This window comes from Anser anser (genome assembly GCF_964211835.1).
Source record: "Anser anser genome assembly, chromosome: 2".
NCBI lineage: Eukaryota > Metazoa > Chordata > Aves > Anseriformes > Anatidae > Anser > Anser anser.
The window spans coordinates 11,680,015-11,694,375 of NC_139721.1; the positions used below are offsets into that span (position 1 = coordinate 11,680,015).

Here is a 14,361-nt window from a genome sequence, read left to right on the forward strand (position 1 = left end):
CATCCAGGTATGAACTGTGTTATTTAAGGTCATTAAGAACCCACAGTTCTCATTGTGCATAGGTTCCTCAACCTTAATTAACACGTTTTTTTTTTCTATTAAAAAAAATGACTGCAAGAGTTTCTGAAGAGCTGTTTCTTCCATTGGCAAAGGCTGCTCTACCTACATTAAGATTCCTATTTCAGGACTCCAGAAGCAAGCATTCTTGAAGCAACATATACTTCTTAATGTATTCTGGCTTTTTATAATTGTACAACATTCTTAATGGATCATTAACAAAGCTTGAATATGGGAACAGACCTTTGCCATTCAACTTAAAGGAATGATTTATTATCTAGTACAAGCATATAAATATTTATCTTCTGGACAAGCAACTGGTGGGAGAGTGGATGCGTTAGCACTGCTTTCCTGTCAGAAAATAAGTATTTAACATAATTCTTGGTAAACCTGAAATCCTTTCATATTTTTGATACATTTCCAATTTTCAGGAAAAAAATGTTTCTTCTACTTAGGTGGACCCAAAACAGTTACTAGAGGATGGAATAAGGAAGGAGCTAGTAAAACGGGTAGCTCTAGCTCTTCACAAGGGACTCATCTTTAATCCTAGAGCCAAGGTGTGTAACAGCTTGATTTGATTTGATTTTTTATGTATCTCAGTTTTGCTGACACCTCTTTTATTGTACTACTTTCTAGAAAATAATACTTAATTTTCTGTACAGGTTTCCTTTGTGTAAAATACATTTTGAACTTCTTAAAGGCTATTCTCAATCTTATTTGATGTTGCAATGAGTTTATGAACTGGTAAAAATGCACAGAATTCAAAAACCTATTTATATTCTGTTCCAAGTGTCCTATGAATAGTGAGTTCACAGTTGTCTTTGTGATGATTCATGGCAACACGTGATATCTATACAAGCCAGGTTAAAAACAAAAAGAAAAAGTAGAATAAGGATTATGACTCCTTGTTTTGTTTCTGTCCAGATTGTTAAACCTCTCTCCCAGATCAATCAAAAGTATTATTGAAGCCTAGAAGAAAAATTAGAAACAGAAAATTTTTTATTAGAAAAAAATATTTTATAAGAAGAATCACTTAAGATATCAAACAACCTGTAATGCATCTCCCAGTGTTTTTTAGTTCTGGATGGAATATAGTGAAATCCTGGAGAGATTGTTGTGTAAAAAGGCATTTAGAAGCCTATACGTTTGCTTCGTATTCTACCTGCTCACAGTTCTGTTTTTCTTTTTCTGTTTTCCCCTCTGTAGCCAAGTGAACTGATGCCCAAATTGAAAGAAATGGCAGCAACAATGGATGGATTCCATCGATCGTTTGAATATATCCAGGATTATGTCAACATATATGGTTTAAAAATTTGGCAAGAGGAAGTGTCTCGTATTATTAACTACAATGTGGAACAGGAGTGCAACAACTTCTTAAGAACAAAGGTGCTGGTCAAAACCAAAAATGAACAAAATAAGATGATAAATGCTTTTATATTGGGATATTCAAGCTTGTGAGTGATGGAACATATGTAATGAATCATGCACGCTCCACAGAGTTGTGTCTTCAAGTAAATCTGTTATCTGCCACGAAAAACATCTGGCCCCAGCTTTTTCTGAATGATTTCAGCATCCCCCTGCATTGGCTGTACATAAGAGCAAAGAACCCCTACCAAAATATTTTAATATCTCTTGCCAGTGAGCAGTATCCTTCCTCTCTTTCTCAAAGAAAACAGAAAATAACTAATGAATCCCAGTAGTCTTCTCTATATCTATCTTTAGCTATCTGTGTGCAGGTTTAGGAAGACTGCAGTAGTTACCAGCTCTTTTTGTGATATTTCCCAAGTGGTTGAAGGAATACATTTACATTTGGGAAACAAAATGGTAGACAGTTTTCCTGCAGAAAGGAACAGATGGAATTCTGAGCAGGAGTGGGGGTAGTTCTTTCAACCTCCACGCTTAGGTTTTGCTTGCCCTTTATCATAAGACCTGTTCTCTGCTTTTTTACGTTTTTTTTTTTTTAGTACTCTGCGTTGTATAATTTACTGTATTGTTTTACATTTTACTCCTTTAAGTTAAACAAAATCAATAGAATTTGTAGGGCAGATTTAGGATGTGCAATGCTAACACTGCAAAAAACTGAAACTTATTTTTCAGATTCAAGACTGGCAAAGCATGTACCAATCTACTCATATTCCTATACCAAAATTCACACCTGTAGATGAGTCTGTAACTTTTATTGGTCGGCTTTGTAGAGAAATCCTGAGGATCACAGACCCAAAGTAAGTACTGTACATCACAAGCCATATTACTAGCTCCGTGCATTGAATTGGTCCAATACCACTATATGTAAATGAAATATATAATAGCATTCCTTCGACTGCCATATCGTCATCTTTATCTAAAGCTGAACTTACCCAGTCTGCCCTGTATGTTTTAAATATTAGTTTAGAAAATTCCAACTTTAGTATACAAAGCAAAACTGTGCATGAGCCCTTGCAGAGCGACTTTCTAATGTCTTCCAGAATAAGATGACTCATTACTCTTATCACAAAAACCATTTGCAGCTTATTCTGAAATATGTTATTTCTTTGTTTAATTTTTCCTTAGAATCACGTGTTATATTGACCAAATGAACACCTGGTATGATATCAAAACTCATCAGGAAGTAACCAATAGTCGCCTCTTCTCAGAGATCCAAGACACTTTAGGTACCTTTGGTCTCAACGGTTTAGACAGGCTGTTATGTTTCATGATTGTAAAGGAGCTGCAGGTAACTTGAACTTCAGTTTCTCAAGCTCATGTTGCTTTTACTGCTTGTTAACTTTTCTAGTGAAATAAAAATCCAATTAACTTTTGAAATGGCAAATTCAAATCAAAAGCATTTGAAAAATGTGCTTTCAAACCCAAAGGTAAAATCTGAGTTGCAGATATAATTATTGGGTTTGTTGCTCTTCAGTGAATTGAGCTAGGCAGTGTAGGTTATGTGCTAGACGATGCCTCTCAGAGGTGTACAACTTCAGGTCAGCTTTTGTTTTTTATGTCTAGATATCAATGAAAAATTGGATTGTTTGTGTCTACTTTGATATGAATAAAGTGTCAATTCTATGCGATGATGCCTTTCCATAATACCTAGGAGTGTAAGCAAGTTTGTTTTTTCTTTGAAAAATCTGTTCTGGTTAAAGATTTTAAAGAAAATCAAATATTGATGAAGACAGTTCTTCCTTGCGAATTGAATACGTTGTTGGCTACAGTGGGTATGTGTGTTGAGGAGGTGAATCTGCTAATTGTCCTAGCACTGATTAGTGTAAGTCAGAAAAATAAAAAGTTTAACTACATATTTCTCAACTCTTAATCTCTGGAAACAGTCTTGCCTTGCTTCTTCTCTACCAACAAAAGACTGCTGTTGAAAATGTGGCTGTTGTACCACCAAGATTAAGCATGGCATACATGTGTGAGGATTTTACTTCTCTTTCTTTTATTTAGAATTTCCTCAGCATGTTTCAGAAAAATATATTACGAGACAGGACAGTACAGGATACCTTAAAAGCACTTATGAATGCTGTCAGTCCTCTCAAAGGAATTATAGGTAAGTGCTTTCTGGTTGAGATGGAAGAAAGCTGTTGTCTTAGCACATTTGCATTTATTTATGCCTCACCCTTCTTCTTTTCTCAGCGAACTCAAACAAGGTTTATTCTGCAGCAATTGCAAAAACTCAGAAGATCTGGACACCATATTTGGACTCCATAATGAAGGTAGGCTTATGTTATTTATATACAGAATCTGCTATAAGCACTTTGGTTATATACTTTAGTCTACTTACGTTACAGGGTTGTGTAATGTTGACATGGAACGCTATAACATTACAAATGAAGCAGGACTGGATTTGTCAGAGCTCCTGAGCTTCGATTATACGCTCAGCTTAAACTCCGCAAGGTGGTTAGCACTGGAATCCATATGTAAAATCCAATAATTCACTAAAACTGAGTACACCATTAGAGTTCTGATCTGGGAAGGCTGAGGCAGCGCTCAATATCAGGAGCTCTGACACTCCTCACAGTGCCGTGTGAACACTTGTGTACCTAAGGCTAAAGTTTTGAGCAGTAGCGTGTCCTGAGCTTGCCTCCTTCACACAGAAGGCAGTCTGACACACCGAAAATTTAAACAAACTGTGCCATTAACACGTCTGTTTGCCTTGCATTTGTAACGATGCTTTGTAGCCGTTTTACAAGACACTGTGAATGTTTGCTGATGCTATTGAAGAGAAGAGGAAAGGGCAGGCAAAGAAGGGGAAGAAAGTTGACAGCAATAAGCCTCTCCATGATCCCCTGTTGTTGTTTAATCCCTGCCATTGCTGACCCTAAGGTCTAGGGAGAGGTGGGGAAAAGCATCTTCACTTCCCAGTGAAAAACAAGCAAGTAACTGGGTTTTTGTTTCTGGTACCTTTTCAGTGCCCTCTTCACACTGCCTGTATTTGCTGTCATGAACTGCGTATAAATCTTGAGCGCTGTGACTGTTCCTCCCCTTTTGCACAGCTGGGGTCTGTCAGTTCTGATTTTGGGCAGTCTGAATCAGTGCTCTCTTACTGAAATGAGAGGGTAGCTCCACTGTGTATGTCCCTACTTTGGGCAGCCCTACAAAGGCTGTTAGTTGTAATGAGGACTTTATGTAATCTATGTAAATATTAATTATTTTTACTCCAAAGTTTTTCGTTAATTTGTCTTTCTTCTTTCCCCATTGCATTCAATATAACACCACTTTTTGTTGTTGTTGTTGTTGTTTGCACAAATAGGTTGGTCAGATGCAGATTTTAAGACGGCAGATTACCAATGAGTTAAATTATTCCTGCAGGTTTGACTCCAAGCATTTGGCTGCTGCACTGGAAAATCTCAATAAGTAAGAAGTAAAATGTGCTAAAGAGCTGCGTGCGTTACTGTGATGTGGTTATTCAGATTGTTGTCAGATAAAGAGTCTGCAAAATCTGTATTATGGCAAAATATGCAGTCTGATTGGGTTTTTGTTCTTGTTGATGGTTATTTGAATTTGAACCCAACAAAAACTGGTTGAAAATAAATAGAATAGAATTGTAGAATCATCATAGAATGGCTTGGGTTGGAAGGGACCTTAAAGATCACCCAGTTCATGATAGCAGTATAGAGGGGGTGAATCACCGCCCTCAACCTGCTGGCCATGCTTCTTTTGATGCAGCCCTGGATACGGTTGGCTTTCTGGGCTGCAGGCGCACATTGCTGGCTCACATTGAATTTCTCATCCACCAACATCCCCAAGTCCTTCTCCTCAGGGCTGCCCTCAATCTGTTCCCCACCCAGTCTGTATTTGGGCTTGGGATTGCCCCGACCCAGATGCAGGACCTTGCACTTGGCCTTGTTGAACTTCACAAGGTTCACTTGGGTCCACCTCTTGAGCCTGTCAAGGTCCTTCTGGATTGACTGGATGGCGTCTAGTCCCTTCAGCATGCCGACCACACCACAAAGCCAGTGGAATAACTCTGCTAGTGTAAATAACTCAGCTAGTAATTGCATGAACGTATTAGTGAACAGCACAGGTTTTTAATTATATTTACTTTTACCTAGACTTGAGGTCATATTTGGATGAGAAATAAGAACAATGAAAGTGGTGCTGATTTTGCAACAAAAATGATCTTTGTAAGAAGACATCTTAAAAAATGTTGTTTGCTCTTGATAGTAACCATTAACAGGTTTTGTGTGCATGAAGCTTTTATATTAATATGGTATATGGCTTTGCATTAGGTTTATTTGTGGATAGTTCAAGTAAGTATTTAATGCAAATAATTTATTTCCATTTTAGAGCAATACTGGCTGATATAGAAGCACATTATCAGAATCCATCGTTGCCTTACCCTAAAGAAGACAACACTCTTCTGTATGAAATCACAGCTTATCTGGAAGCAGCTGGCATTCACAATCCTTTAAATAAGGTCAGGCTTACGTTTAAGTGCTTTTAAGCAGTATAGTTGCTTTTTCTCTGTCACAGATGTGGAAAAACTGCTCTTTTTTTTTTCTCCCCTCAGATCTACATCACAACAAAACGTCTGCCATATTTTCCCACTGTCAACTTCCTATTCCTGATTTCACAGTTTCCAAAACTTCAGTACAACAAAAATTTAGGTATTGTATAAGTTGCTTGTTGTTTGTGTAAATCTAACGAAAATCTATGTGAAATCATTTGCGTAGAAGCCATTCAATTTTTTTTTTTTACTTTAGTCCATCATGTCCAGACAGGTTTGTTATAATATTAAAGCAAAATAAAATGGGGTAGGAAACAGAATCCAAACTTCTCCCTTTCTCATTCCATTCTATGCCATAGTTAATATCATTAAGCCATTTGCTGTGGAAGAAATACAGCTGCTACATTGTTTTTTGTTTTCTGCTTGTGGACAAGCAGAATGGGAGGCACAGCAGAAAACCTCATAAAAATATATTATATATATATTTGTCCCTGCCACAAATACATTGTTTTATAAACATGCATTGTGTTTTTTTCTCTGTTTTTCCTTTGCAGGAGTGGTGTGCAAACGGCCGGCTGATCAAATTGACTGGCTGCCTCTAGTGCTGGGACTCCTTACCTTGTTGAAACAGTTTCACTCAAGATACACAGAACAATTTCTGACTCTCATCGGTCAGTTTATTCGTTCAACGATGGAGCAGTGCACAAGGTATCCACATGTCACTTTCTACTCACCTGCAGAGGGTTTCAGTATTTTTACTACTGCTTTTCCAGTGTGTTCTTTTAGTAAAGTATATTTGACATAATAATATTATTTGACTTAAGTGTAAGATTAAAATGTTTCTCTCCGTGTAATTGAACCGCACGGTACGTAGTGGAATAAGCGTTTTTGGAGACTGGGATTTTCATGTAATGTTATGCAAATAACTGACCAGCTAGTAAGACTGTGGTCTTCATGATTGCTTAATATTAGCCAGAAGATACCAGAAATGCCTGCTGATGTAGTGGCTGCCCTCATGTTCCTGGAAGACTACATTCGCTACACAAAATTACCAAGAAAGGTAAGAAAGAATTCCATGTCTTCGGTAGACAGCACTGGGAGTGCTGGCCCCTCTGGACTTAAATATATATCTAGATCTTAAGACAGTAAAAAGAAAGAGAATTTAAAATAACGAGACATTTCTTTATGTGACATTAACTGTTGTGGAAGCCAGTGATACAACGCTTTCCTATACTAGCTTGAATCTGTTGGGATTATTTTCAGACTCTTTAACCGCTACTCACTGTAAATTATTTTCCCCCATTGTTCCTTACAGTTATGTTCTTAAATGCAAAAAAAAGCACAAAATAAAGAAGTGTAATCAGGTCTTCTAAATAATAAGTGCTGTTTTAGAAAATTTTAAATGCTATTTAGAAAGTGTAAATCTCCAGTCCTTGATTTCCTTTCCTTCCCTTCTTTCCAAAGAAGCAGGGCTTCCTAGGCAGCTTCTGTACTTCACATGCAAAGGAAGTTCTGGAAATTTGTGCTTGTAGAGAGACTTTCTTTTAGGATTAAATGTGACTTAACTCCTTTTGAGGATAATATTTATACATGGTATTAAAAATAAGTCATAATTCTTTTTGCTGTAGTCTGTACCTCAGTTAAGAAAAGATGATTCATCAATAAGCTCTTTTATATTTCCTAGATAATACTTAGGACTAGGAGATTTTTCCAGCTTCACCCTTGTTCCCAGCCCTCGGCACAGTGTAGCAGGAAGTCCGCACGTTGGTCTTTCAGCTGATGTGTCTGGTACTTGTGCCAGCTCCCACTTCAGCCTGGTGCTATGTGGAGAAACAGCCGAGAGGGTGCCAGTGTTCTTCCAATCTTGCACAGGACCTCTGGTCCCAACAACTTCTTACAGCCCTGAGCTAGCTTCAGATGCCTGACACCATGTTCCTGCCTTGTTTAGGTCGATAGTATTGCATGCTTGGTTGATAATTAGATATGCTGTGTTAATAGATGAACAGAGCATACAAATTAATAATGAAGAAAACATCTGACTGACTTCCTCTTTACTCTAGGTCGTTGAAGCACATGTGCCTAGCTTCATTTTTGATGAGTTCAGAACTGTTCTGTGAAAATGGAGAAAGACCAAGGCTCTTCCCCAAGCCTGAAACAAGGAACTGAGGATGGGCCAAGCTTTTCAGAGCTGTATCTTTTCCATGCTTTGAGGCAATACCTGCAACTGTCACTACAAAATATAACCATCAGCACAAGTCTATATCATTAACACTTGTTTAAATCTTGGCATGAAATGCAAACCATATCTCATCCAAACTGTGTACATTTTGTACTGCACATTATAAATGCTGTATGTAATTGTTTACGTATAAATCATTTAGTTTTTTGTTCTGAATAACTATTTGTGGAAGTTTGATTTTTTGTATCACAAACGAGCAATGAAATTGGAAATAAAGGTATCGGATTCTTTGCCAGGACTCCTGAATCCAAAGGGTCAGTTTTCGTGTTCAAAGGACTGTTAGTGAGAAAAAGAAAAAAGATGTTTGGTGTCCGCCTCTGTGCTACAAAAAATAATTTTCTGTTTTGTGCTGTACTATTTAAAGGCATGAAAATTTCCTTCCGTGCAACTGTAGCATGACTAAGGTTAGAGGCAAGGCCTGTATTCATGTAACTTTCAGTGCTGATGTGGAAACTTTTGCACCCAGCGTAACTTCCTGCATAACTTCCTCACTGGGGGCTGCCGTGGGAAAGCCAAGGGGAGGTGTTACTCTATCAGGGGACAGCTTGGTCACTGTCAGGCTCAGTCCTGAGTTTCTTTTTTTCTTTCTGAAGCACTTCAAATGCAACAGCAGAAGGATGTTTCTGACACTAATGCAGACAGGAATGCCTAGGGAGCAGGTAGATGGCAAATGAGCTCCCTATTTGCGGAGCTGATGTAAGAAAGCAAGCCCAGAGGAGAAGGGATAAAGCCCCAGGTCCTATCTGCGTCACCCCCTGTCTGCAGTGAGGATGCATCCTGTTCAGCTGCTCCTACATACCCTGGCTTTTCTACCTGGAAACAAGAACAGGGGCTGTCTCGTCCCCCTCCACCAAGGCAGGTGAAGGGGGCTGGCCAGGTCAGCTGCCACCCACACCTTCCACTTGTTCTGCGCTGGAGTTGGCATAACAAATAACGGGTTATGGCCTCCTGGTTACCAGGGCAGGAATAAACTTAGTTCATGAAAAATCCATCCTGCTACCCCCAGCATGGACAGATGAATGCTAATGCACTTCTGAGGAGTAAAAAAATCAGGAAGTTTTGGTAATTTTGGTACTGTTTTTCAGATCAAGTGTGGGCTATGAGAGTGCCTGAACATACTACAGAGCATGATCTGTTTGCAGAAAGGACTTTATGCCGCTGGAGGGAAATGCTGCACTGGCACCTGATCAGCAGTGGGCAGAACTCGTGTCTGTGCTCATCATACTAGAAGACACACCACCGACGTGAAGTCATGCTACTCCAGTGCGTTCACGCTTCTCTTCGCTGAACTCCATAAACTTGCTGTTGGCCCATTTCCCCAGCCTGTCCCAGTCCCTATGGATGGCAGCACAACCTTCTAGGTGTACCCACCACTTCTCCCAGCTTTGTATCACCTGCAGACTTGCTGAGGGTGCAGTGCGCCCCGTTGCCCTGCTCATTACTGAAGAGGTTAAACAGTACTGGCACCAGCATCAACCCCAGGGGTTGACGGAGTCGGTGCTGCTGACCTCCTGCCCCCTGGGCCAGGCAGTTCAGCCAGCTGGTTAAGTGAGGTTTTCCCCTCATAAATCCACGCTGACTACTCCCAGCCACCTTCTTGTCCTTCATTGGTTTGGAAATGATTTCGGGGATGATTTGCTCCATCATCTCACCAGATATCAAGGCGAGACTGGCCCTCCTGTAGCTTCCCAGATCATCCTTCATGCTGTTACTGAAGACAGGAGTAGTGTTTGCTGCCATCCAAACCCCCAGATCTTTCAAAGAGACTTGAGAGTGGCCTTGCACTGCCATCAGGTGGCTACCCCAGCACCCACGGGTGCATCTCACCAGCTCCTATGGATCCACGTACACCCTTCTCAGTTAAACATTCCCCAGTCTAGCCCTCCTCTGCTGAGGCACAGAGTACTAACCTTCGGAGTTCGGTGCTGCAGGGAGATGCTGTTTTGCCTACTTCCAAAAGGAGGTTCACAGTGAGAGAAAGAGCGTGATAGTAATATTGCAGGAAAAAAAAAAGAAAAGAAGATATATGGTGAAATGGAGGAAGAGTCAGAGGAGCCATGACTTCTATTAGAAAGCAGAAAGGCCAAGAGCAACAGAGGAAGGAAACAAGCTGGTATCAAAAAAAAAAAAATCCCTATTTATATTTTTAAGCTGTTCCTTTAGAAAACCCTAAATTTTCCCCAAACAAAAAAAAAATCCTGTCCCCACCACAGAAGTAGTTCCCTAAAGTTGGTTTTAGATAAGCTAACATGTGGAGAAAACACTATAATATCAGGGTCTTTGTTATTAATGCTTATTTTTAACATTTGTGGCTCTTTAAACAAAAACCTGCAAGATGAATACTTTAAATAATCAGATGTATAATTCCAGGAGACATCAAGTGGTTATATCCATAGTTTTTCATCCTTCTACAACCTAAATAAATAGAAATCTGCAGAAAAGAAGGCTTCAAGCTCTCACATTTTGTATTTTTTAGAAAGGAACAACAAATAAGATATTAACGAAAATCCAGATATATACAAATGAAATAACAACAAAGTGTCCTCCATCTTCAAATCCTCCATCTATAAATCTTTGTAATGCAAAACATAAGTACCAAGCATGAAGGAAAACTGAAAATCTTGTCTTCCAAGAAAACCGACGGGAGCCAGCTCCCCATCAGGACCAGCCCTGGTATTCTGTGCTGCAGTCTGTGCAGAGGCTGCTGGTTCGATGCTGGCAGACAGGTTTTTTGTTGTTGTTTTTGTTATTTCTCCCAGCACCATTGCCCATTTCTCACTTGGTTAACCAGGCCTGGGAAAGCTCATTAGCTGGCTTGAGACAAGCACAAGACTTGCACCTCGATCGGCCCAAGGGATGCCTGCATTTACGCAGCCCGCACAGTAATAGGGCATTCGAAATGCCTTCCTGGGGAGAGCAGAAACCCTAACTTGAGTCTCCACAGAGACTCACTAGCACTAAAAAAAGCACATCCCAGTGCGGGGCTCCCTCCTGGCCCTGCTCCCCAGAGGTGTGATGGTTGCACGAGTGTGAAGGATGCTAAAACTTCAGTCTGGAGACTAGCAGAAACACACTGAGCCCTTAAAGCTAACGGCATACCCTAGGCTCATACAGATACAATCTCATGTCTTTCTGCTAGTGTCTTTTAAAACTGCGAATACCATGCTTGTCTCCATTTTGCATTTGGCAAACAACCACCTTCGTTTACTTGCTTGAATGTAACTGGTTAAAATCAGGACAATCCTTTTTCTAGGTACGCTGGTCCCTACAAGCAGGTTCTATGGATATCTCTGCAGAGTGCGGCTCCAGGGCATCCAAAGAGCCACCCTCGTAGCACGGGGCAGCTGAGTGCCTGGTGATGTGCACGTCTGAGAGCAGAAATGCCTTCCAGGGACAGGCTTTAATTTATCTGATCATAACGACGGTGTGTGACAGGCACAGCAGCTGAGCTGCTGCGAAGGCACTAGATGGAGCCGAATGATGCAGGCTGATGGTGATGTGATCGGGGACACAAAACCAAGAGACCTTAGCTTAAACATCCCGTGTTGGGGTTGCAAATAACATCTACAGGCACTATTCTCAGATGCCGCTTGGAGGGTAGGATAGCTCCAGGCAAGAAAAAGCACAGACACCAAATACGTTACTGAGAGACAGAGTGGTGCACAAGCAAATGCGATACCGGGGTAAGTCAGCACCCCATTTCCACCACTGCACGATTGCCTGTAGTCACTGCATTCCCGTGTGGCCAAACACAAGGCTGGGCTGACTTACTGCTCGCCCTTTGACAGACACAAGGAAACCTGAGTTGAAAACCGGTGCTGAATCTGATTCCTGCCTGGCGATGTTAGGAGCTCCTAGGGAGATGGAGACTTCGGAGGAAAATGCAGTATAGGTGGCAATCGTTAGCGAAGCTTTCAGGCACCTGGCAAGGCAACGGGCAGCGCAAATGACTGCAGACATCCTGAGGGGGGCAGTGGCAGAAGCTTCTCCTGCCTCCTGTTGATTCCCAGCTGAAGGAGAAAACTGGTCCAGAAGCAGCAGCCTTAGGCTCAAGGTTAATGGAATCGCTTCCCCCCGCTAGAGGCGGTAACGGGGACTCGAGGGAAGACAGAGGCAAGGACGCGCACACAGAGCCAAGATGGATTTCTTGCATGTGACAGCATCTCATCTCAAATGCCTGAGGGGGTTTTCGTGCCTGCAGAGGGATGTGCATTGAAACGCAATCATCATCAATGAATGGCATTTCAATCCACCACCCGATGATGACACTGCCTCCCACACATTTCAAAAAACAAAGCAAAAATGGCTCAAGGTCAAAGCAATGCCCACCACGTTCTCAAAATAGCAACCGATTTCTTGCCATTTGTATCCTCTTCTGCAAGAGTTTCCTCCAGCAGATCGTAGGACAAAGCACGCGGTAAAATGATTGTCCTAGCACAGAAAACACAGCGGCAGCAAATATCTCCAGTCACAACGAAGGTAGCAGGGCTTCATAACATAAAACATAATAGCAGGTTTCTATGTATGCTGAAATATAGGTGAGGGAAACGTTTTTGCCATACTTCCCACACAAAGGGTATAGGTGAACCAGTGGCTCCTGGGCTCAGAGCTGTGCCTGGCAAGCCCCACGTGGACGTTTGGGCCCAGGATCTCCGTGTTCACTCTATAAAGTTCATAAAACACGTCAGGACCCATTCTCTGATCTGACCCAGCGTGGCTAGTCATTCCTCAAAACCCTCACACCCAAAACGGGGCAGCCTGACCCACCCAGCACTGGCAATGATCCCTACTCCAGGCTAACTCCCTTCCCCTCCGAATCACACCCAGAAGATGCCTGGTACTGCGCAAGCCGCCCTGTGCCAGGACCATTAAGGACAGGGTGCTCCCAGTGCAGGGGGACAAACAGCCATTGCCCTGGTGCATCTCCCAGTGGAGATGAGGCCAACATCTCACCTTCGTGCCAACAAGCCCCGGGTGGGACCACGGACCCCTACCCCCTGCTGTTAATCTAGAGGCAAAGTTAATTTCTGAAGGAAACTAGCTGTGCCTCAAAGCCTGAAAAAGCAATAGTTGCCTTAGAGCGGCCCACAAGTAAACGAGGTATCGAGATGGAGAAAACCTAAAAGTTCCCATGGAAAAACAAATTACCCACTGCGATAGCACAGGTGGAACCGTTTCTAAATGAGGTATGAGAACGCAACACGCCCCACTAAGTTGTGTGGGTGCTTCTCCGCAATTGCTCACCGTGTCATTAACAAGCGCTCCAGCTCAGCACTTGGTTCCCGGCTGTGTTGTTTCTGCCTGGCCGGCCTGGTAACCCTTGCTTGAAGACCGGCTCTAAAACCTGGCTGAAAACCTGAAATCCTTCAGCCATGGCTCTTCGCTATCTCTTAACCCTCTGAAAATGCTACCGGCAAAGCCCAAAGCTTCACTCCAGCTTCTCTTGACTCTGCCCAAAGCATCATTAGCTCCTGGTGACACATACCACTTGGTGCAGAGGTTCATTTCATGCCGATTTTTTTTTTTTTCCCCATGCTTTTTTTTCCTATAGTCCTCCACTAACAGTTTCCAGCATCCTGTTTACCTTTCTGGCTGCTGCTGCAAACTGAGCAGAAGCTTGGGGAGGATGAGTCACGGTGACTGCAGCACCTCGTTCCTCAGCACTTACAGCTGGAGTCCAGCATCAGGCCTCCTTTTCTGATCTATGTTACTTTCCTCACAGTGACGGATTCCAGTTACTCCTCAAAATACCCCCATCAGCTTTTATTTTCAGTACCTTGAACAACTTCATCTCAGCAAGCTCTGTCGCGCTGCTGCTCACCGTGCACAACACGGGGGCTGGCACAGCTCTGAGGCGCTCCAAAGGGAGCAATTTAGGAACTGCTGACGCTGTTTTCCGCGTAGTAATGTCATGCTGAGCAAGCCCGAATTTCAGGATGCATAATTTATCAACTGCCCATATTTATTCAGGATTGAACGGACTTTGCTTTTGTCCTGAACACAAAAGCTGGTTCCAGACAGCAGTATGGAGAAGTGCAGCGAGCCAGACATAAATTACGGCCTTACTTACACAGAACAATTTGTGTTCATCAACGGTATTACAGTAAACACCAACATGTAGGTTTTAGGAGATGTG

General features: G+C 41.9%; 1 protein-coding gene across 1 annotated transcript in view; it reads left to right on the forward strand.

Annotated features, from left to right (window-relative positions):
- The window catches only part of WASHC5 (WASH complex subunit 5), a 28,176-nt gene extending 19,705 nt beyond the window's left edge, over nt 1-8,471 (forward strand). Inside the window, exons 18-29 of the mRNA XM_083826426.1 lie at nt 513-614; nt 1,264-1,443; nt 2,155-2,279; nt 2,608-2,770; nt 3,484-3,586; nt 3,673-3,752; nt 4,790-4,893; nt 5,827-5,956; nt 6,050-6,146; nt 6,541-6,694; nt 6,959-7,046; nt 8,047-8,471. Coding sequence (XP_083682552.1) covers nt 513-614; nt 1,264-1,443; nt 2,155-2,279; nt 2,608-2,770; nt 3,484-3,586; nt 3,673-3,752; nt 4,790-4,893; nt 5,827-5,956; nt 6,050-6,146; nt 6,541-6,694; nt 6,959-7,046; nt 8,047-8,103 — 1,383 coding nt within the window. The 3' untranslated portion in view covers nt 8,104-8,471. The remainder of the gene's footprint in view (nt 1-512; nt 615-1,263; nt 1,444-2,154; nt 2,280-2,607; nt 2,771-3,483; nt 3,587-3,672; nt 3,753-4,789; nt 4,894-5,826; nt 5,957-6,049; nt 6,147-6,540; nt 6,695-6,958; nt 7,047-8,046) is intronic.
- Nucleotides 8,472-14,361: the final 5,890 nt, after the last annotated feature.